This window comes from Thermobia domestica, chromosome 3 (genome assembly GCF_964235325.1).
Source record: "Thermobia domestica chromosome 3, izTheDome1.hap1.1, whole genome shotgun sequence".
Lineage (NCBI taxonomy): Eukaryota > Metazoa > Arthropoda > Insecta > Zygentoma > Lepismatidae > Thermobia > Thermobia domestica.
Window position 1 is genome coordinate 275,165,623 of NC_137456.1, and position 25,960 is coordinate 275,191,582.

General features: G+C 34.9%; 1 protein-coding gene and 1 non-coding gene across 2 annotated transcripts in view; both read right to left on the reverse strand.

The window, feature by feature from the left end:
* Dis3 (exosome complex exonuclease RRP44-like protein Dis3) overlaps positions 1-25,960 on the reverse strand; it is a 145,729-nt gene that overhangs the window by 88,007 nt on the left and 31,762 nt on the right. Inside the window, exons 6-9 of the mRNA XM_081752414.1 lie at positions 24,783-24,912; positions 16,784-16,923; positions 13,526-13,663; positions 7,173-7,319 (exon numbers count right to left, since the gene is read on the reverse strand). Coding sequence (XP_081608540.1) covers positions 7,173-7,319; positions 13,526-13,663; positions 16,784-16,923; positions 24,783-24,912 — 555 coding nt within the window. The remainder of the gene's footprint in view (positions 1-7,172; positions 7,320-13,525; positions 13,664-16,783; positions 16,924-24,782; positions 24,913-25,960) is intronic.
* TRNAR-CCG (transfer RNA arginine (anticodon CCG)) lies at positions 17,806-17,877 on the reverse strand. The gene has a single exon. It is a non-coding gene; the product is annotated as a tRNA-Arg (tRNA).

A 25,960-nucleotide genomic window follows, 5' to 3' on the forward strand; every position in this document is an offset into this window, starting at 1 on the left:
CTTCTGTACAAAAAAAAAAAAAAAAAAAAAAAAAGTAATACATGTAAAGCACAAAGCCAAAGTAAACAGTTTGTATAGTCTCAATTGACAATGAAAATGGGATTACCGTAGACATATCGGTATTTTATATCCAAATTTAGTATAAATTGTACTATGCTCCCTCCTCTGTTGAAAGGGGTGCCGGCGTTTGTTGATGCGAATCGAAAGAGGAGTTAAGTACTACGCCAACATAGATAGCTGGACAATACATGTATTTAAATATGTAAACGAAGTTGAGATTTTCATTTGTTATTTATTTCGTCTCCTCCATCTTGCCTGTCCATGTATTTCATTCCTCTAAACTACCTACTTTCAGCCTTCATTTTAACATTTGGCGTCCAGCTGAACGCTTCAAAGCTTCTTTCCTGTTTTGTAATTTTCCCTTTTCTCCCTCTGTATTTGATGAAGTATTTAGCGGAAGTGCTAATAGTGTATCTTTCTTAATGTGAGTGATTATTTGCACTATTTTCTGTTAATTCATTTTCCATTCCCACTTCGGATTTTTTTAATTATTATTCTTTCAATTACGCCCTCAGCACCCAATTTATTGTTACGCCAGTGGGCCTTAAAAGATTGTAGATTGTAGTGTTAGAATCTACGTCCGTTACTCCACACAACAACTCTCAAGTGAAAATATTGCAATAGATAACTAGAGCGATTATCTCGGCCAAGTTTGTTAATGGAGTCCATCTGTTAGCATCCTTATATGTAACAACGACTTACGTCCGTCCGTTAGTCTAGTGCAGCGTTTCCCAACCTTTTTCAACTTGCGGCACACTACGGGTGTTACTTGGATTCTCGTGGCACACTTATAGATATTATTATTTGTAAATATGAAACAAGGTGGTATTTTTTCTGTGATTATTGATCTCCTCACAGAGAAGAAAGCTCTATCACTAGTTTTTCTCCGTGATAAATCATTATGCTTATTTTTCATTCTAATTTAAAAGTAGAAAACAATTGCAATGAAATATTGGACTCAGGTGTTTAAAAATACACTTTCTTTTTAAAAACTGTATCCAACCTTTTACTAAGTAGGAAGATCACTAAATAACGAACGAAGAAACAAATCTCTTTTACTTTTAAAACACAAATGTAGGTAATTTGTCGAAAGGGTTGAATGATATTTTAAATTTAAGTTACAAAATAGTCTTGAACAATGAAGAAGCAATAATGGTCATAACAATGATAACAATTATTTTTTTTTTCAACATTAGAAATGTACAGAACAGTAACCTGGTATGAAACTTAAAATTGTAATTCATAGTAGAGGTTCATAGTAATGTGAAATATAAATATGCATTTTTCCCTATGTTTTACACTTTGATTGCTATAAAATTAATAATTTTGTTTCGATTCCTCGCGGCACACCAGTGTGCTGCGGCACACCGGTTGGGAAACGCTGGTCTAATGTTTCCCAAATGGCGTACCGCGACATACTAGTGTGACGCAGACTCCTATGGGGTGTGTCGCGATATTGTGTAAAATTTGGAGAAACAATATATAAAATAGAGTAGGAAGGATAAAATACATTATTTGAAACGAGCTCGAGAGAATGAAAACTACAGCTCTTGAGTTGGGAGATTCTTATTGTTGACATGGTGGGTGCTAGCTGTACAAAGGAGAAGTCACGAAGAAAAAGGGACAAGACGATTGCAATTATTTTGTGGCCTAAAGGTAAGCGTAAGCCATCGTAGAAGAGTAACTTTCTCTTACCCTTTTTCTTAATAACTAGTTAAATCTGGTGCATCTGGTAACAACACACAAACTACCAGTAACTAAACTTTCAATGAAAAAACGAATGGTCAGACTTGTAAGGCGATTCTACCATGAACAAATTCCTAGAAACTGCAATATACAGTTCTTATGCATGGTATCAGTATCCTACAATCGCAAAACGGGCCATAAAAAAGTTTTGCTGCTATTTTCAGCGTCACTTTTGTGTGAATCTGCATTTTCTACAATGCAATGGAAATAATGAAATCAAAACAGAAAAAACAGACTGGTACATCTTGAAAATGATCTGCGTGTTGGCCTCTCAACCACTGTAAGGTCACTTATTGACAAACTCTGTGGAACACATTAAGTGTTGACTTCACATTAACTTTCGTTGAGAGTCAAAATATATATATATGGGACTTCCGGTGTATTCCAGGCACTTATCTTTGTCTTTCTCTGATGCCACTTAACATGTTATTTGTATTTAGAAGAATCACCCCTTACGTGTACACATCTGTCTGCGCACACTGGATGCCGGATATTTAGAATTAGATGCTACATATTATTATTACCAATATATTATTATTATTATTATTAATCAAAACAAGTAATCAAAACTATTATTAATCAACAGTTGACACTGCGTTAGTCAACACAATAACTTTTGAAGGGAAGTGAATTTTTGAGAACACTCTATCCATATCCAAATCTCTACTATTGAAACAAATGTAGTAAAAGTTAAATAGCAGCTAAAATTTCTTTAGCGGTTGACATCTACAAGATGAAACTGAAGCTTCTAATGCGAGATCCTTTTTTTTTACCACCTTATTATAATATTAACCTCCATTAAAATGCGACACTGAAGACAATAAGCTGCTTTGTTACCATATATAAAATTGAATACTTCTTATCAGAGCCTATACAGAAATCAATGCCTACTAAGCTTAATAAAATATAATTTACAACTATCAAAAACTATTACTATAATACGATTATCTAATTTTTTTCTCCACCAATCTGGTCAGTTCGCATAAGGGATTTTCCGTATTCTAGGATGTTCCTTTTTTATTCTACCGAAGGCCATATTCCTAAAAGGTTCTTTCGACATAGAAACAAATTTATTTCTTTTATCCGACTATTTGTATCAGGCATCCACCTACTCCAACCAGTTCCTATATTGCAGTCAACTTCTTTCATCAAGATCTGATTTTGTAATCATTTCACTTACTGATTCTTGAAAATTTCTTGCACTTTCAAGCTTTCGGCTCTTTCCTGGAGTTTCAGCAGAGGATAAAAATATAATAATAATAATAATAATAATAATAATAATAATAATAATAATAATAATAATAAATAAACATTAACGAAATATAAAAGAATGGATCACCGGGGTAGAGCAGTGTAAAAATACCTTGTCGATTGTTGCTTGTCACTCATCAAATAGTGCAACACACAGTGAACTTCCGAACTCAAGTTGTGTGTTCTTTCTTTCAGCCTGAAAAAGTTTTGCAAATGTTTATGCTGTAATTGTCGTGCCAACATTAGATGCATATTTAATTAAAGTTCCTTATTCCTTGTCCTATAAAATCCATTCAAACATTCCATTAGCATGATTGACCCCATACGCAGATGAAATTATTGGAGATTATCAGTGCGGATTTAGACAAAATCGATCAACTATCGACCAAATATTTACCATTCGACAAATACTCGAAAAGAAGTGGGAATACAATACCCTGATACACCAACTATTTATTGATTTTACAAAGGCTTACAACTCGGTTAGGAGAGAAATATTATACAACGTTCTTACAGAATTTGGAATACTGAAAAAGCTAATTAGATTAATTAGGATATGTTTAAATGAATCCCAAACAAAGTCCTGTAGGAAGATTTTTGTCCACGAGTTTTCACGTTGAGAATGGCCTGGAACAAGGAGATGCATTGTCGCCATTATTATTCAAGTTTATCCTAGAATACGCTATACAGAAAATCAAAGATAGCAACCAGGGCCTAGAGTTGAATGGTATTCACCAGGTTTGGCGTATGCTGTTAATGTAAATTTAATAGGGGATGACAGAACAATAGAAAGAAATGCAGAGGTCTTATTAAACGCTTGCAGGTACATGGCCTTAGAAGTAAATGCAGAGAAAACTAAATACATGGAAGTTCGTCGGGATCGTAATACAACAAATTATGGATGCGTTAAAACATCAAATAATACTTTTGATAAAGTGGGCACTTTCAAATATCTAGGATCAATATTAACCATATTCATGAAGAAATTCAATGTCGACTAAAAGCAGAGAATTCGTGTTATTATGCAGTTCAAAATCTCTTGTCGTCACGAATTCTGTCGAGGAATTCGAAGTTAAAAATATATAAAACGATAATCATCCCTATTGTTCTGTATGGTTGCGAAATATTGTTGCTTATTCTGAGGGAAGAACATAAATTGAAAGTATTTGAGAACAAAACGCTTTCAGTCTTAACTGGAAGACCAATCGGAAAACGACCGATAGGAAGACCTAGGCACAGATGGGAGGACAATATTAAGATGGATCTCGCAGAACTAGGAACACAAAGTAGAAACTGGATCCAGTTGGCTAAGGGTAGAAGTCAGTGGAGAGCTTTTGTGAACGTGGCATTGAACCTCTGGGTTCCATACGCCATAGAGTGAGTTAGTTAGTTATTTCTTGTTTAACATTTTGAGTTTTTAGAAAAATAAACAAATTTTCAAAAACAAGTCTCTCTATTTCATTCTTGGTTCCAAACAAAATTCTTGAGTCTACAATTTTGTGTTGTGTTGCATTTACAAGTTTCGAAAGACCTGTTTTAGTATCTTTAAGATATTCCTCGCTATGCCTACATAACCCTCCGGGCAACTGCATTATATCTCAGATTCCAGATTTTTCATTTGGATCGGTGTAATAGCTCTTAAATTGGTTAACATTCTTTTGGTTAACATTCTTCTTTGAAAGGTTCTAATGCTGTGCGCAAACCGTATTAAGTAAAAATTTTGTTCAATTTGAGGAATACAGGTTGCCCAACCACTTAGATACCTAGTTTCAATAAGGAATCGGTCTCTTTCTTTAAATCAGATTCTAATAAAGAAACCTTACAGCATGAAGAAAAACCTTTTTCCACATATTCGCATTGATCACTAATGAAATATATATATACACTGTGTACCTGCAATGAGGCTTCTGCTGAACACTTGTAATAAACTTATTGTCTTCTAAGATTTAGGCATAAGTAGGTAAGTTTACCTTCCTCCCTATGTTCCATGGTGAACGTTAGGGTGGATTTAATTTAGCTTTCTGGTTAAGAAATCATACTGCGAATTTTCTTTCTACAGGAAAAGTACGTCACCAACATATCTATGGTACCACACCGCACATAAATCTTGTCTGAGTTTCTTCCTTTCAAAAATGTGAAGAATTAAGTTAGCCTCGAATTGAGATAAAAAGTTGCCTATGGCTAACTTGATGAAATATGTCTTCGAAAAAAAAAAAAAAAAAAATCATGTCAAACATCTGTATATGTATTGTATGTACTTAGCTTCTTCATGCACAAGGTAAAACTTGCGGACTCAAAGACCAGTTCGTGTGGGATAGAAGTATACAAATCTACTATATCAATTGAAGCCATTTTGATATGTTTGATTGTTGGTTAGATCACAGATTTACTATGAGTCAATTCTTTTACATTTCCTTGGCTTGTTTTTAATTCTATTTTTATCATCCATGAATAAGGCTCCAGGGATGAGCCGAAAGCTCAAGGAAATGGAAGGAATTTTCAGGAATCAGAATTTAAAGTAAGTGAAATGATTATTAAATTCCTGTAATTGTCAGCATTTGTTCAATTTTGTAGTGTGTGCGATCCCTAAAATATTTGTAGAAGATTTTAAATCATATTTACATTCTCATTGGTAAAAGAGGATTTTTTTCTCTTGTATAACACAAGTTTTCGCTTCCTCAATAGCTACCAATGAGGTCTGACAGTGGGAAAAACATTGGTTAAGAAGTGTGGAAAATTGTAATCCCTATTTGAACTAAGACTACACTCCTGACGCAACAGCCGTTAGGGGGCCAGGGTATAACAGAAGGCTTGTGGCATTCATGCTTTTGGAGTGATGTGTGGTCAAGCACATCGGCTTCCCTTGCCATTAATGCTGGCTTTCTAGACTGGAGTTCGCTACTTCTTTTTTTCAAGCAGCTCCCCAATAGTCATCATGACGCTAAGTGGACCCCGCAATGCCAATCATTTAGTGAGTATGAATGGCCGTACATCTTTCTTTTCATCAGACCCAGCATCTTGACTTCGCTGATCTTATGAGAACCGGATTTCAGTGTGAATAGGGCGTTGGCTCTCCTTTTTGAATAGATCATAGAATTTCTGTAATAAATTTATGACCAAAGATTCCCCTCATTCGTCCCACAGTACCTCTCTTTTTTCTTTGGCAACCAAAAGCCCCTCCAACCTCTTGATTTTATCCTTAGTCATTTTATGTTTAATGTACCGTATCTTTCAGGTCGGTTTATTATACTCCTCGTTAGTACAGATGAAACATGAACCAAGCTCAACCTCAATTCATTGATTTTTTTTTTTTTTTTTTTTTTTAATTTAACATACAACTCCATCATGTATCTCAGGGAACAAACATGGTGCCGTATTTTCAGTTGTCGCTCTTTTGTTGAGTATTAGTATTCTTCCTATTTCTTCTACTCTATACGTGTAGAAGCGTCAGCTAAAATGTTTACAGCTGTGTATTATAATAATATTTTTTCAACTAATTGCTAATAATCGATTTGTTTTCCATCCCACTTCGACATTTCTACATTCCAAATACATATATACAGGAATACCTTGCATATTGCTGTCAACTGGTTCCTAGAAATGTCTGCAGTATCAAAACCGCGTTGCTCGAGATCTATTTACATTGAATTTGAATTGAATTTAGTTCATGACAAAAATTTTGGATGATATAAAAGTTTAATATATATATACTTCTTCAATTGTAAATAAAATAATGAAATCTAAGGTTTATGTCCCACTGTTATGCTCTGAAGCTAAAGGAGACAGATGATGAATGAAAGGAAATGATTACGGTCTGAGAAGGAACTAGGCTGAATATTCTACCATTGTGTCATCGTGTCTCCATTCTTTTAATTGTAGATATTATCATATTCCAAGCCAATATTTGACTCAATCAATACAATAGTTCCTTCTATACGTGCTATTTCCTGTTTTTATTTGATTATTAGAATTTGAATTGGCAAATGACATCTTGCAGAACGAATTCGTAAATTACATTATTTTACATTACATTCATAAATAGATGTAATAATAAAACCCGTGTTAAAGCCAAGTATTCCTGCATATAAATGACCTAATAGGTCACATGTACTTACCTCTTCAGTGATTATCCACGGAAGTTTTGGAAGGAAACTTAGAACAGCTTCTGAGAACTTGCTGTGTGGTACATCGTGTTCAATCAACAGGACCTCATTCTCTGTCTCCTTGTCACCAATGTTACCCAGTGCACGAACAAAGTGGCCCTGCAAGTATAGTATTAAAAAACTTCAATAACGCACAAAAGGAAATCAAGATTGCCACAAACCTTTCATCAAGTATTCAGTAGTTCCCATAACCAACACAAAAATTTACTAACAAAATAACACACGAACAACATCCTTCCAATTATCCAAACTTAGTAAAAATAGGTAGAAATACAGTTTTAAGTAACAAGGTAGGTATGCAGAAAGCTAAGTTTTCACGAATTATTAACCGCGTATTCATAGCATTCCGCATATAACAAACAGAATTATATGCCTTAGATATTAAAAATTACAGGATACAGTGGTAGAACAAAAGCATAATAACGTCAGACTACAGAAAGGAAAAAGCCTTCATATATAAAATATAACAAGTGATGCTCAGCTTCAGGCAAGTTACAGCAGTACATTACACGTTATAATGTAACACCACACAGGATACAGTAAATACGAAGTGTCCTAAAATAGTGTTTACACTCTTTGAACTTTAATAACAGGAGCACTAATAAGAATAAGAAATGAAATGAAATTTTTGAGTTTTACGTCCCACGGTTATGCCGGTTAGGCTAAAGGAGACGGTGATGATGAGTAATGAATGAAATGGTGGAATGAAGAAAGTGGGAGGAAACGGGAGAACCCCGAGAAAACCCACGCACACGGTGTTTGTCCACCACAAAGTTCACTTGGCGGGGGCTGGGATCGAACACGGGACCCCAAGCACCAGAGGTGAACGCTCTACCACTGAGCCACCGCGGCCCCTTAATAAGAATAAGAGTTGAGCATTTTTGGTGTTCTTAAAGTTATGTATATTCAAATTGATTCCCATTCGTAACGCTTTAGAACAAACCAACAAATTAGCAGTTATAGTTTCTAAGGCAAAAGGAACACATGTAGTCTTTATTGTATGTTTCACGTCACTCAATGTCTGTGACTTTGTGGATATCTACTGTTCTTACTAAAGAGGGATATCTGAGTGGATATTCATACAATTTTTTGTTAACTTACTGACTTTCTAAGGAATGTTACCTCCAGAAATATATGCAAGTCTCTATGGTAATGAAATGGAGCTCCACCTTGTTACACAAAGCAATTTTCATCTGAATAAAATTGCTGAAAAGACACAACCCTTTCTCACACGGAACGGTAGTTTTTTTCACTTGTCACTGTTCCTTTAAGGAAGAATAGTTTACAATTCCTGTGAAGGACAAACAAGCACCATACTGTTAACCAAGGAAAATTAATTGCTCCTTCCCGCGCAACTTAGGATTTTTTATTTGCCAAGTACACATAATTGGAACGATTGACAGTACCATTCAATTTCAAAATAGCCTGATCAGATCGTCAACGCAATAAAATGCTTATTACTGTTGCATACGATCACAATCAACTTACAATCCCTCTTATTTATCCCTTCGTTTTCTTCCTTGCAATAGCTGTATCCAACGCAGTACTGTCGCTAAAGTTGCCAGTCGTATAGAAAAGTTCGAATTTGCAACTTGATCGTAGATTAACTTACGCGGACTACGTTAAAAATATGCGAGTCTGCACACATTATTTTAAAATACGAGTGATTGCTTGTTTTTCTATCTCTACATACGCATCTCGTACTCCCGAACTTATATTACCATCTACGAACACTCTTAAGTATCAGCTGAATCAATTCTGCACCATTGAGAAAGGCATAGTGCATAGCTATTACCCATTTATACTAGGAAGCTAGATCAAATACATTATTCTTTATCTGGATGCTATTTTAAAAGGTCAGTAATGACACATAGAAACTGATACGAAATTTTCCTTGTATTTTAATGCTGTATATTATTATTATTATTATTATTATTATTATTATTATTATTATTATTATTATTATTATTATTATTATTAACATGGGTATTCTGCCATTATTGATAGGATACTTGCTGAAACTGTGAAGCTTCCATGCTCCACGGTCTTCCGCTAACCTCGTCGTCTTCACGTACAGTTTCTCTGTTTTGATATAATCCACTAATTATAGTCTCCTTCGCCTCTCCCTCTCTTTCCTGCGACCGTATTCTCTAAAACGTCTCATGATACCGTTCCTTCTTAGCAAATGCTGTATATCAGTATCACTTTATCATTGTAAGCTCAAATTATACTAAAAACTGTTCAGGTGAATTATTTTCTCTACACACAATTATATTAAGATTGGCATATACCTTGAAAAATTTATAAGAAAAGAAAATTTATCAAAAGTTATTTACCTTTTAACTTGGAACTTCATAGCAATAGATTATTATTACTTCAGAAACACGAAAATACAAACAAATGATATTGAAATAATCTGCTAGACATTAAAATGCAACAATAAGGAAGTACAGAATGGACATTTACATCTGGAGAATACGTAGCGGATGGAATGATAGTAAATTAGCGGTGTAGCCACACGACCTATCACGTACGCCGACACATTCCCTGAAAACAATAACCGGAGACAGGCTAGACAGCTGCAGTTCAGTACTGACAGTGTGTTGCGGCGACTTCAGTATGCCTGGAAGGTAAAACAATGCCTCGTCATCAAATGTAGTAGCAATTCTGGCAGCCGCTTTTGATCGCGGAAGAAATCTTTGAAATTAAATGAAATCTTTGTTTTACGTCCCACGGTTATGCCGGTTAGGCTAAAGGAGACGGTGAAGATGAGTAATGAATGAAATGGTGGAATGAAGAAAGTGGGAGGAAACGGGAGAACCCCGAGAAAACCCACGCACACGGTGTTTGTCCACCACAAAGTTCACTTGGCGGGGGCTGGGATCGAACCCGAGACCCCAAGCACCAGAGGTGAACGCTCTACCACTGAGCCACCGCGGCCCGTGATCGCGGAAGAACTATGGTATATCGGGCTACGGATTATTCTTCCGTGATATTAGTGACCATGTAGGGAGGAACGCAACCATAATGATGAGAACATGGAACCGATGGCTCCAGGAAGGCAATGAACAACCACCTGCAGAATTCCAGCGGCTGCATCATACCGCGTAAGACAATTTTTGTATGTATGGCTATAGCAGACTCAAATACGGGCGCACAAATTCGCAGTCCCCCTGAACTGTTCGATGTCATCTGGTTGGATGGGGCTAATTATTGCGGCACATTTGACTGCACAGCATAGGCCTGTGCACTTGCAACGGTACGTTAAACGTTGAGCACGGACAACCGAATGACACGACATTATCTTCACGGGCGACGCCTGCATTCTGCATCGCCACACCAATGCGGCAACTGGCGTTATGGTATAGTATACCATTGGACTCCGTACCCGTTGGCGTCTAATAAGCATTGACGAGTCTTTGACTAGCCAACGGTACATCGACGAGGTGTTGGACCCGTTCTGAATAGAGACAGTTTTCAACAGAATAATGCGCGACCGTATGTAGCACGTAGCGTCCTATAGATACAGTATTTCACTGTTCTCTTGGTTGGCGTGTTCACCTGATCTCTCACCGACTGAACATGTCCGGTCCACAATTGCACAATGCTTCGCACACACATGGCTTGTCATATCTTAGAAAGCTATTCAGGGTCTAATATTCTTTACGACTCGTCGTGCACCAGCCGTTCTAGACACCCGCGTTGAATACACGCTACTGACCTCCTGGACTTCCTGCTACGCTCTCGTGTACTGTCACCCATTACACACAGCGATCCTAAAAAAGCATTTCACAATTTTACTAAGGTTGATTGAAGGGTAAATGTCGCACTCAAAGAAGATATAGGCCCAAAGGTGTAGCACGATGGAGTAACAGACTTCTCAATATAACCACGGCCAACTCCAAAACATATTCTCTAGAAACGCTACCTCACATGCATAGGCTATTCTAGCAGCAGACTTCGGCGTCAGAAGTTTCTCACTCAAATTCAGGAGAGAAAAGATATTACCTGGTACAATGAATGGAAAAGATATTACCTGATACTGTGAATTCGACAGTAGAAGAATGGAAGCGGTCTGATGAATTACGATCGTTTGAGCCGTCTAATAAATCACGATCATGCATACCGATCATGTAGTACCAATACTACAAGCCGGTAGCGGCCAGTGTAGTATGTTGACATAGTCACAACTAGGTTTCCTGGTAGTTGCAGACAAACGCATAGTTGATGTCTGGTACCGGTACGATAATCTTAGTACGTACTTGTTTTTAAACGTCTTAATCAGTACAGAATCAAAGTAAAATATGTACGTGTAGAATATGGTATCATTTTGCAAACCGAAAATTTTGCACCGCGTTCCACACCGAGAATATATCCATTTTAAGTTTTTTTTTATGCATAAATTGAATACAATTTTAATACTCTTTTCATCGTAACTTTCTCGTAACAAATAACCAGCATCTTTTGCTTTAAAATTATAAAATTATTCAAGGTAAACTTATATATCAGCGTATAAATAACGGATTTCAAGTTATCTGCACTAAGTACGCCAAAAAGTAATACAACAATATGCAAAATTTTTTAGCAGCACGATGTTTCTAACCAAAAACGTTTTTTGTTGTTGTTGTTTTCAAATATTTTTTTTATTTTCCCCTTAGTTACAGTATTAACAACCAGCTTAAATGTCCTTTCTTAGAACGGGAAAAATAGGTTTATGGCAAATATATGAAAGGTATATTTCAATCCTTTTTGCAGCCACCTTCGGTTAAGAATTTGAATCGAGATGAAAAGATAAGAAACCTAACTAGACCCAAGTGCTACTTTAAAAAAAAAAAAAAAACTTTCAAACGATACGGCCATTATTGTTTGCGCAAAATCTACACCCGTCCCTTACAATACGCATTTCAATCCAAGTCGAGGGCTAATGATAAATACTTAGGTCAACCAAAGATATGTTAAAAAATTCATTTTAAATGTCCTTATTTTTCGTCATTTTATGAATACAAAATGGGAAATTAAAATATTACAGAAATGTTGTTCCGTTAGAGGCATAATTTTCGAAAACCCAGGGGCACGTTTCAACTTATTTTTAATAAGGATTCTATGTACCGAGTTCTAATTTGAAGGCCGCGTGAGATACATATTTTTATCATAAATTTCAACCTGTCCCTTCTTAGGATATGCATTTTGATGAAAGTGACAAGAAAAAACTCAGGTCAAGTGCTAAGTAAACTCAAAATTCGTTTTAAATGGATCATCCGTTTTCCCTTGATGAAGAAACAGACAGCGTCGGTGTTATTTTTATTTTATATACCTAAGTAGAGAAAAACATAGAAATTGCTTCCCCCTTAAAAGCGGAATATTTTAAAACTCTGGAGCATGAAATGATAAAAATTTACTCGATCCAAGTGCTATGTTCAAAAATTCATTTCAAACGGTTTAGCAGATTTCCCGTAATGATGAGACCGACAATGTCGATTTGAACATGAAGGGAAAAAGAATAGAAATTATCCTCTTTCTCCTTCAGAAGCGGATGAGGAATTTACATACTAAGTTTCATTTTCCTAACTTGAGTAACTCTTGAGACACTATTTTTGGCATAAATTTTGATCCGCCTCCTCTCCTTGAGATAGGCATTTTAATCAAAGTGACATGAAAAAACAGCTTGAGGTAGGTACTATATTCAAATAATCATTTCAAACTATTCAGCTCATAATATATATTATATGTAAACGTACCAGTTACGGTAAAAGGCTATGATATGTTTGCATGATATGTATAACTCTGAACTAAAAATTGAGAATTGAATGTTAAATGGATTCAATCTTTTTCTTCAAGTGTTCTGTACAATATGAAATGATTAAATTAGTGTACTGTGAAAATTCTTGGTCTATTTATTATAATCTTTAATATATCACATTCAATTGCTGTCCCAGAATAGGCAGAAATATTGCATTTTATTTCTGTTTTAGCAAAATAAATTTGATTTAAGTCATTGATTATATATCTATCTATCTATATATATCTATCTATCTATCTATCTATATATATATATATCTTTCGATTTAAATCACTTTGACGATTTGAATAAATTAACCCAGCCAGCGGACGACTACCGACATTTCATATCTTTGCCACGTTGGATTGACGCTGTACAAAAGGCGGAAAGAGACTTATAAGCTATTAGAAAGATAGAGGTCATAATTTTGTGATAGGTCGAAGGTCGGTGTAACTTTAATCTTACTGTAAGTGTAACAGAATTCTGACAATAAAGAATTAAATAAATATAATTACGGATAACTTACCATTGGATATCTCGAGTTTCGTGGCCATGAATCAATGGCAACAATTATTTTCTGCTTACTTAGAACATCGGCTTGCCTCGTCTCGATTCGAATTTTGGGTATTTTCTTCTCAGCAGGAATGAATATATGTCGGACGGCCTGAAATAGAAAGAAAATTATATTTCAGAAGTCTATAAAAGCATTATTAAAAGTAGTGATCCACACACAGCAAATATTAAACTAACCGTTTCATAAAATAGTAACATTTTATTATGTATTGACAATAATTTTCAAGATTTAAAATCTTTATTTGCAACTACAATGAAAATTAGTGATTTCTTGATAATTGCAAGCCTAAATAAATTGTTTAATATGATTTCAATAGAGTTTCAGTCGATTTCTGGAGGGTAAAAAGGCAATTAATAGACATTGTTTAAAAAATAAATAAATAATAAAACAATCTGATTATTCGACATAAAGTGAGATAAGAGAGATTTTTTTCAAGACAAGTTCTTCCTTAATCATTTCGTCTACCTACAGAGCTTCCTAAGATACGTTAAGGAACACAAATGTCACCAAAAGAACATAACGCGTGTTAATTTGTGTCACGATGCAAGTGGGAAGCGTTCCCAACATTTGCTGTAACATGTATGCATGAGTTTTTAATGGGACTTCTTTTAATAGAAAATCGTCCGGTGTCCCCGATAAAAGTGCAAAGGGGGCGCAAAACGACCATGTTTATTGCGCGCTATAATATAGTATACTAGCAATTTCCTGTGTGGACTTCTACAGTGGTTTTTGAAGGAACTCTTTTACAACAAGTTCGTCATCAAAAAATATGAAATTCAAGAGATAACCGATGTCCCTAATCTTGGTTCCACTCAAATGCTAAAGGTAATGTAAATATTAAAATTGGAATAAGATTAACTAATAAATAAAAAATAATAATTGGCTATTTTTAGAAGTTAATAAACTTCTCCTCACTGGCATGAATAATGATATAAAAATGATTATACCTAAGTGGATTGTCAAATTTTTCCAATTCGCCGAGTATCCTCTCTTTCTAAATCTGTCACCCTATTTTAGCAGCTACCGCGCGCCTTTAGTACATATGATCTCGGGTTCAATTCCCGATGCGAGAGCGTTAAACGCATTACGCTGATTCGGATTCCACCTTAAATTGCAAAGCCACGTCTCATGTAGCCTCGATGCTGAACAGGAGCGCTAAATTTCAACAAAGAAACAAACAAGCACACAAACAGCTGGATTTGGCGTCTTAGCACGGAAGAGACATATAGTAATTTGATTATTTAATACTACATGTGCTGAGATTAAAATGAACTTAAAAGCAGAAAATAATTTATTACTATTACTGTATCTACACAAAAAATATATCTGAAATCGTGTCAAGTAGAACAAATATACTGTATAATAAAAATTACTTCGATGGTAATTTTATGAAGCATTAATATGTCTGGCTTGACATGACTTCAATTTTTTTTTTTTTTTTTTAGAGATAATAGTAATAAATTATTTTATGGTTTTTAGTGTGTTTTTGAAATCCGTTATATTTCTTTTAAGTTTGTTTAATATTTCCAGTTTCGAGGTCCAAAGATACTAGGAGTGTTCAAAAAGTATTGAACCTTTGGCTGGCCAAAATACATTTGACTGATTTGGAAATCCTAAATACTAATCCCCTTCAAAGTAGTCTCCTTGGTAATGCACACACTTCTCCCACCGCTCCAGCCATTGTAAACACTTCTGAAAGGAAATTTTTGGAATGGTGAGCAACCGTGTCGTAGCATTTCGCATAATATCTTCTCTCTTGACTCAAATCATGTCCCTTTTAGTGGTATTTTCAGCTTGGGAAGTAACCAAGTCACACGGAGCCATGTCGGGTGAGTAGGGAGCCTGACAGCACACAGGAAGGTTATGTTGGACGATGAAAACCTGAATCAAATTTCGCAGACATTCTCCTCATGTTGAAATTCTCGTTCATAAGTGAATGGTTTCCGCTTAGGTGTCGCCAGGCTTTTGGAAAAATTTGATGCAATATCGCTACTCAAGTTTTCCTGTCATTTTACAAAAATCTTACATCCGACGACCGCTCACTACACGTCTTCACTCGTTGGTCAACTGACTCTTTCTGCGGGCAGGAAAAAAATCACAACTGAGCAAGAGTGTCCCCTCTACATCTACACTGAAGAAAGTCTTCCGCGGTTTATTGGTTTACGCGGGAAAAAAATAAGGTTCGATGGGTTTTGAACATACCTCGTACATCTCGCAGTGGGTGACCAATCTCAGAAAACGTGGATGATATTCAGACAAAAGTGGAGAAAATCTGGCATGTAAGCTGTCATGACCGTCAATGACCTAAACGTCCATCACCAAACAGTGTTAAACCATTTGGAGAAAGCTTCCTACAAAAAATGTTAACCCCTTAGTTATATGCAACCCTCCTTTGTTGATTATCCGATCACCGCATATTTCAGGATAAGTTATTCCATAAGGCGTTGCAGGAATTATTTGAATTATTTTTATAATTAATTAATAAAATGTTTTAAACATTTTATACATAAAAACCTTCTGTGGGAATAGTTTGTCGATTAGTGAAAACAGCATCGAAATTTGATCAATGCTCCTCGACATTATGACCAACATACATGCATACACATACGCATATTGTAAGGTTTCATACCCTCAAGTATAAGTAACTGCATGCGTTTACTATAAACACATGCTCCTACCACGTAACACGTGTTATTGTATTCAAACAAACAGCAGCACACGACGGAAGAAAGTTATCAGGAAGACACGAAGAAATCTCGGAAGGAAAAGGAAGACGGCCGACTTCCCCTTCAAGATGGTGTCTATAAAAGAGAACCGAGCCATCCGTGCCAGTGCTTATCGCTAACCTACCTAAACTGTCTCCCGAGACCGCTATGGGTTACGTAAATTTCTTTTAATTACCGTCTGACGCCGCTCTGGGCTTAGACAAATAACCTTCAAATCAGAGGCCACTTTGTGCCGAAGATTTTTCCACACTGGAAATACATTTTTCTAGACTTTGAATTACTTACAAGACTATTGTAAATGTTTATAGAAGACTTTATTTTGTAATAAAAGGTAGGGTTCAAATCCCGAACTTATCACTCAGACTCTACCGACCACTCTATTGCAATATACACACTCAATTCAAACTGGGAACCTTTTGTTTTATTTATTTATTTATTATTTTTTTTTATAAAATCAGTTAAAAAGTAACTTAAGTACACTTACCCCTTGAACTGGACTAGGCTGTAGAATTCCACAATACTGTCTCCATTTTCGTCTGATAATCCCGACAACCTTCCCTGTCGGTCGTTTCTCAATTACCTTCCCTTTAGGTTTGATAACGTCCTCATCCTCTAAGATATCACCTATAAAATTAACATCATAAGATTATAATTTTTAAAGACTCTGAAATATTACGCACAGGATATATTGCTGTTATAGATCAATGGTATTTAGCTGTGTGTTGGGTTGCTGAGGAGATTCTCATTCGTATGGTCAGGACAGAAAAAGCTAGGGGTAGAAGTGTTTTCCCTGGTAACTATTCATATTGATTTTAAATTATTTTTTACATAAAAGTATTGACTTGTATTCTTTAAAGAATATTTCAGAACATAGTAAGCATGGAGATTTGTATGAAATACCCTAATAGTGTTCCGAACATTGTCTCATATGAGGTATTACACTTCTGAGATTGTGATTTCAAAGACAAATAGTAACGTTATTAGAATTCTTAAAAACATAGAAAACAAAAACCATGATGTGAATATGTCTTAATAAAATATTTCTTTAAGCTGGTAATATGGTCAAAGTGTGTGGTAATTAAAGCAAACAAGAGTTAAACATCTTCAGGAAACGACCATGAATGAAATTTATATATTTAGTCAGATGAGGATAATGAAAGTACAAAGCCTCGCCTACTTGGTTTACATTATTTAACCCTAATAACTTTTTTTTAATTATTATTTCGTTCACTTCAGTCCTCGCGGATCTTTTTACGAACTGAATAGGTATGGGAAAAGTATTAGTTAACTTTATGAATACATATACGAATGAATTGCTTTACTTTATCAACATTTGTATAAAACTGACCACAAATAAAAATGAAATCTTTACGGGTATGCCGGTTAGGCTAAAGGAGACGGTGATTATGAGAAATGAATGAAATGGTGGAAAGAAGAAAGTGGGAGGAAACGGGAGAACGCCGAGAAAAACCACGGGCACAGTGTTTATCCACCACAAAGTTCATACGACGCGAGCTGGGATCGAACCAGGGACCCCAAGCACCGGAGGCGAACGCTCTACCACTGAGCCACCGCGCCCCCGACCACAAATAACGTAGGGATTACAGCTCTGAATGTTATTTCCAACCAACCAACAAATAAAATTATTAAATAACTGTTTGTATTCCAGAATCCAATTTTGTTCTGTTCCGTTCTGACTTTGTCTTCGTATACAGGCAGTCCTCACCTTACCTCAATACGTCGTTCCAGTGCTTTTCGTCTAACCATAACCAAAGATCTGTCCCAAACACACACATGAAAAAAAATACACAAAAAAATCATAAAACTACTGTTTAATAATACTGCAATGCAAAAAATCAACTACATAATATACTTTATAAATATGATACAAGATCTATCAGTATCAATGCCGCTGGTAAGAAAACACAAGTGGTTATTAGTAGTTTAAGAATAGTTAATTGCCTTATTAATTCGTACCTCACTCACTATACTACTATCAAAATAGAATTTACAAATTAAATACCACTTCTTACTTCAGATGCAAGTACCGTTCGTAAATTTTACTTACATAAAGAATTTCTTACGTAAGTATGAGACTGTTTGTAATTGATTAAGTTTTTGACTAAATTCGGAACAGCTTGAAGAATTGCAAATGATCAAAAGACGTAAATAACAATGTTGACTGACACTATTCAAAAAAATTTGAGTTCAAGATATGTTTATAGATAAAATATAGTTCTTAAAATACAAACTTACTTTGGTTAACATCTTGTTTAAACTTAGTATATATCATTATTTGCGCTTCCGTTTTTATTTGAACTTGTTTACGGTAAGAACATAGTTGAATTTATTTATTAATGAAGTTTCAAGTAAGCCAAAACCAGTGTTTTTATTAAGCGGTATCGCATCGCAGTTTGCGATGCAAAAACATGGAAATGTGATATAGATTGAAAAATCTATAGCAAATTGCGATGCATTTTATTATTACCACGGAAGCTAAAATAAGGAGCAAGATGCAAATAATATAATTATTATTTCAAGAAACTTTTCTTCGAAGGGTCGGTCGCTGCTACAAAAAATGCCACGATTTTGGGTTACAAAAAAATTTCCATTCTGTCTTCCCTTTCCTTTGTCGGGTTGTTGCTAGTGGATCATCTTCCAAACTTTCTTAGGTTTCTGGTCATCCTATACTTGTTTCTTAGTGTATAATAAAAAATATAAAAAATAAAAAATGTCCCTTAAAAAAAAGAGCATTGGCAGTAGAAAAACCAAGTTCAAACTATATTGGAGCAAGCCGATACATAATGTAGTATGAATGGGATTTGGATATGGTTAGTAAAACGCACAAGTGTGTACAATAGACCACTGAAAAAGGAATGGTATTCTTCAGCGCCGAAAATATAGAAAAATACACTCGTCTTTCTCTCTTCTCGCTTTTCATTTGAAGTACTTATATACCGACTGATATATTGGATGCCCATTTATGCCCCTTGTAAAAACCAACATACAGCAGTATTTCCAAGATTTCTCCTCGCCAGACGCCACGAACCTAACTCAAAAAACATTCCGAACTTAAGGGACTTTCTCTCCCTTTGTGTGTGTGTGTGTGTATGTATGTGTGGATCTGAAAAAAGAACAACCAATGCGACGTTCTTCTCAGCCAAATAGTGAAGTACTTTCGTATTTATTGGACTTCTTTTATGAACCTATAACAGGGTGTCTACTAAAATTCCAAAATGAAATTTCGTGACTTTTTCGTGACCTTTTCTTCACCAAATCATAAAATTTCCTAACATTTTGAAGAGCAAATTTGGATGCAAATTAGGCTGAATTTTCATCCATGCAATAGAGACGTACTTTGCTTGCGATTTGGTAGCGTCTAAAGCCGAACATAGACATTTTTGGTGGTGAATTTTGACGTTTTATAGAACGAAATTTTCCAATATGTACTTACATTTGTACAGTTAAAAAAAAAAAAAAAAAAACGTGACCCAAAAGGTACATTTCGTGACTTTTTCGTGACCGATAGACACCCTGTACAATTAGTCATTATAGTACAGAAACTGCGATGCAAAATTTAAAAAATGAAATTTGTATCGCAATTTGCTACACAAAATGTAAATTGTACAGAAAGAAAAAAGAAAAACGCTGTCCAAAACGTACATTAAAGATATCATCTCTGTATTTACCTGATATTACTAAAGAAAACCTTGGAGACAAGTAAGAATTGTCGACATCAGAATTCTAATTCGCAACCTTCCGACTGCAAAGTGCTAACGCTAACCACATCTACGCATGCATACGAGTGCCTATATGCATAATTGTTTGATTCTGGTTTAACGTCTTCAGTGAAAGCTACGAAACACAGACTTATAGTTTAGATGTAATCCGAACTACATAGGATCTTACCGTAAATCGAATTTCATATCCCATTAGAGCACAGTTAACGGAACTAGAAGGCGCGCCCTCCTAAATTCTACCTGTTTCTGTGAATTATGTTGTACAATAATCCAAAAGTATGATTGGTTGTTGCAGTTTAACGTAATTTTTTAGCATTAAGACGTTAATTACAACTTAGCATGGGATCCAAACCACGCTAGCTCCCACTAAGAATCAAATTCTCATCTCGCGCCACCAAGAACGTATGCTAACCGCTCCTATAAAGCTGCAAGGAACTTTCCACAGGCACGGTATACTCTCTTCTCTTATTATTTGGTGCTGATTGTAAACTTTCCTTCCCCATGAATAATGCTAATTGCTTGGACACGCAGGAATTCTCCTAAGACGGATAAATATGTGTACTATTTATATCCGCTCTGACATAAAATTCACGATTCCATGCTTTCAAATATTCCTTCTTCGAAGGAATCATCTACTGAGTGTGTAGTGCTGAAACATGTGTATTAAGAAGTGAGCGGATAAATCGCTGAGGAAGGTACACGGAAGAGATTTCACTTTGGCATTATCACACATCCACTCACCTGCCTACCTCAGTATACTACTCATCGATTTATCTGTAAATCTAAAATTAATTCTTTCTTTTATATTCTCTGATAAATATTGTAATAGCACCTACTTACGCGTATGAAAAGCCTGACTTTGAAAGCTACCAAAAGCTGTACAAACACGCGCCGCTAATCACAGATATTCACGTTTAGTTGCTTTTTAAAAATCGGAAAGTATACATATTTCAGTACATTAAGCTTCCTGATTGCAAAGTTGCTTTCGAAGTTTTGTCTTGACTTTTCTTTGCATCCACTGCAAACGTTTTGATTTTTGACACACCACTCCTAATATCTCATCGAACACTAAGTTGTGGCAAACATGGTTTTGTACTAAATTGATCTTCTAAGCTGATTAGAATAGTATTCTTCGACAAATAACTGGTGGCTGCAGGTAGGAAGTAAGAATGATTGGAGCATAGGAGTTTCTAATACGCTGCTCTCATGGGGTTACAAATGGATACAACTAAAAATTGACTTACTTAAGATGGTGGTAGTATAAGTTTCTCTAGAATCAACGAAACCCTTAAAACTTTTACAACTTGTTAAAAGAAAAAGAAAACCATTGATTCAAGTAAGGGTATGTTTATACTTTATCATAACACACAGTCTGTTAAGATTTAACACAAATATGTGTTACATTAAGTTAAAGTTATGCATTTTGACCTATTATTTTTTTTAATTACAAGTCAAACTTTAATATTACTCTGGAATTATCTCATAATTTTATCTATCTATATATATCTATATATATCTATCTATATATATAGATATATCTATATCTATATCTATCTATCTACATCTATATCTATCTACCTATATCTATATATCTATCTATATATATGTGTGTGTGTGTGTGTGAAAAAGATATCTTTATCACTTAAAATTAACGGCTTGAAATAGGATAACTTAACTACATAACACTATACAAAGATGTCTGTTTTTTATTTATTTATTTATTACTCAACACAACAGGCAGATGCCCAATTAGAGTGTTAAAATATTACAATACATTTTACAACAGTTTTTTAGTGCCTTACAGGACATTGTACATACATCAATTTTATCATATTTTTGGCATAATTTGTAATAGACAGAACATAGTCTCCAGTTGTCTATCAAAATAACAGTATTTCCATATCCATTGACACTAAACTAGATTTTATGGAAATTATGAGGCGTTATCTAATTCAACTGCTATGGAAATCTTGGTGCAATACTGTAAACCATAGGATTGTCTTGTTTATCATAATAATGTACTCCCATTGATTGTCTGGACTATCTTTACTCAGATTTAATTTTGGATTCTTCGTCCTGCTGTAGTAAAGATTCGATTTGGTCTGTAAATGATGAAAATAGTTTTTCCATGCATATCAGAACAAAAACAGATATTAAATAAATAACGTTCAAGAAATAACTGCGAGTAATAACATGCTCGTCAAAGTTGACAGGAATAAAATCAACGAAGTATTATAGCTCCTTTAAACGCCACGACACACCACTCCGGTAAACAAACTTTCGATTTTAATAAGTAATGGTTATATTTTACTCGTACAAATTTCTATCGAAAGTATGAACTCCTATCATCATTGATATTCTGCCATTATTAGCAGGTCACTTGTCTCAACTGAGCTGCTTTCATGCTCTACGGTCTTCAGCTAACCTCTTCGTATTCATGTACGATTTTTCTATTTTAATACCGTCCATCAATTGTAGCATCCTTCACCCCTCCCTCTAGCATATCCCTCATGATGCAGTTCCTTCTTAGCCAATGTCCCAATCATTGCTCACAAGGGATTGCTTACTCGGCTTAGTGATAAACAAACTACAAACGTTGAAGAAGTAACACAATACACGAAAACTACCCACATCTGTTTGTAATACAAGAAGTTCTCAGTTTGTGAGTAACTCGAATTCCTAATAGTTATCAATCGCCGCTCCGCTACGTTCCTGCCTCCTTGCCTTTATTTGAACATGGATATTGATTATGTGAACATGAGCATGCTTTGATGTTTACTATTAAGAGAGATCTCGAATTGTTAAACGGTAAAATTTTCTCAGTAGATGATAGATTACATTGTGAAGTTGCCATATCAGTTTCGAGGAGAAAAATTGTTAGACACGAACACATTTTATACATGATTCACTACGAAGGGAAATGAGAATTTGTATTTTCGTTTCATTCAACACAGCTCGCTTTCAGGTTATTAATTAATTATATTCAACAATCAAAAGTGATAATTTCAACTCACGAAAAGAAATACATTTATCTACAACTAGATAAGTTATCTCTACGGTGAACATCAAGAATAGGTCTACCAATACAAAATAATTACAATATCCCCTTTTGAACAAAACAGACTCTTAAAATCTTTAAAAATAAGCAACGTTATATTCCTTGGTGCAGGGTACTTTACGGGAGCTTTAAACATTATGGCTATAGATAAAAGTAAAATAATTTTTACTGCAAAATTTTCCCAGATGATGGCAGCGAAACATTATACAGGGTGGTCCAAAAGTAAGTATACACCCCTGCATTGATCAAGTATAACATTCTACTTTATAGGTTTATTTGCTTCAGCTCTTCAGAGTATAAGATGTAAGTAAAAACATATTAAGAACAAATAATAAAGAAACTAAGTCTACCTGAGGATAACTATAAGAAATTATATAAAATGCAATTAGCTGATCACTATGGTACTGTATACCAAATTTTGGGCCACCCTGTATAAAGATATGGATAGTTGGATTAATCTGTCTGTGTATAATGTATGTATGTATTCCAACAAATGTGCATTTCTCTGGAGACGTCCAAAAAATTTTCGTTCGCATAAATTTTCCGAAACTGCATTTCGATTTCTCCGCATTTTCTAGCCTCAAGTGTATTGTCTTTTCAATTTCAAACATTTCGCATGTAAAGCTATGTTTGGCTATTTGTATACAGAGAAGTAATTGTCAAAAAAAGAACAGATGTACTGAAAAATATGAATAGACAAATTCAACATGATGCCGTATAGGTTTAACTATTTTTCATACAATTCAATATGTATCTGATACTGTTTCAAAAGCAAACTTAAAAGTAAAAGATAAAACTTATGATTCTTGCGTCAAAAGTTTTCGTTTTAGGCAGTAAGGTATTGTTCGAAGTTTTGGTAGCTATATTCTCGACTAGTTTAAAAAATATACAGTATGTATAGTTGTATACACACCTGTATAAACTCCATTACAACCCTAACTTAAAGTGAGCATACCCAACTATAAAAGCATCAGATGGGTATAAGCCTCATACCCTCCATTACACTCTTGTTTATAAAAGACGTGTCCATATTTTGGCTTTTCAAATATGGTAATCTTATTCCAGTATAACCCTGGAAAGGATACGGCAACCTCAACCAAAATTGGTACACATATGACTTACCACTCGAAGAACAAAATACAGAGAGTAAGACACCCTTATTACCGTAGAGAGGTGGAAAGCGGGTGCCACGTAAATATAACTGAAAACGATCGATATTAGTGTCGAATTCATAGTTTTCCAGATCGCTGAAATGAATATTGATACGTCCAATAACGCTTAAGCCGAAGTTCGGTCCCCATCCGTATGGGAGTGAAAAATAATGGGAATCAGGAAATCAGTTGACCCGCTGAAAATGACTTTTGGAACATAGTTACTACCCATCTGAAACTGGCTTTTTATCATATTACTTTGATTCATACAACATATTCTGGGGGGGGGGGGGGGGGCGTGTTTCAGAATTTATGCTAAAAGTAAAGTATCTTACGGATTTTTATCATTAAACTTTCACTGAAATAAGTTACGTATCCTAAGCGACAGGGGACTTCACAAATCTATTTTCCCATGTGAAGAACGGCCATTTCAGCTAGTTTCGATAATTGAGAGGATAAATCAATTTTTCATTTCTTCAGATTTACCAAAGAAAAATTAAAATAATATACAAGTTATATTTTCTATCTTCTTACCTGGATCTTCCTCGACATCTTGCAGAACAACATCACTTGGGGCCGACCATTCACTTTCTGGCAAAAGTTCAACAGCAACAGTATCTCCATCAACAGCTCGATTTAAACCTTCTCGTCCTTGAACTAGGATCTGAAATTAAGTTTTCGCTAAGGATAATGCTTGAATTGTACAGCACTATTTACTATGCGTATACATCATGGGTACAAGTGTTAATCCATCTTGTTCAAACATTATAGTTTAGAAACAAAAGAGATATGTGGTTTACTGATTAAATAATACAACTGCACTACATATACCTAAAATTCTTGATGTTTCATAAGATACTATTCAAATGATATTAGTATCAAAGAAGTATTGTTAACCAACTAATATTTCAGAGGTTATATCTCCATTTCACAAAAAACTATGACTTGCCAAACGCTTGTTGTTTGGTGACGTTTGGTCAGCATATCGATTACAAAGCACTTATTTCTGACTTTGATATCAATAAATAAAACAATCTACGATTCATAAAACTTTACTAGAATTTTGGAATATATTAAAGAGTTGAACGTTTCAGCTTGGAAGTAATTAAGAGACCACATGTAAGGTAAAATGCTTGTCTTATGTAAGAGATGATACAAAAATAAACGCGCTGAATCTCTTTTGGGAGATATTTTGCTTCAATTTCAGCAAAATTTATTTTCTTATTTACGCCTATAATGCCTATATACTATTGATGCTATGGATTGCTGAAGCGAGAACTAATTTCAAACCGAAACTATAGGATTAACACACACGAGTTCTATAAAAATCTGAATATGATTAATAAATATTCAGGAAAATGTGTTACATAAAATTAGAGAATGCACTCCATTATTGGCCTATTTCAACTGCAAGCAATTAAAACGAATGGAAATTCTCAGGAAAAAAAGACCATACTCGACAAAATTGTACATTTTACGGAAGTTGTCATATAATTTTTATTTCAATCTTCAGCAGAGAGTTTGTGAGATAATTAATGGACTTCAACTGCAAGAGTGGGGATTATGTGAACACCTCAATAAACTTATACACCATATTGTGTCAAAATAGAACAATATTTACAGAAGTTATCATGGAACATATTTTCTTATACCGGGAGGGGGAGGAATAGTTCACTCTCTAATTCTCGATTGATTGTAAATCCCCTAACGGG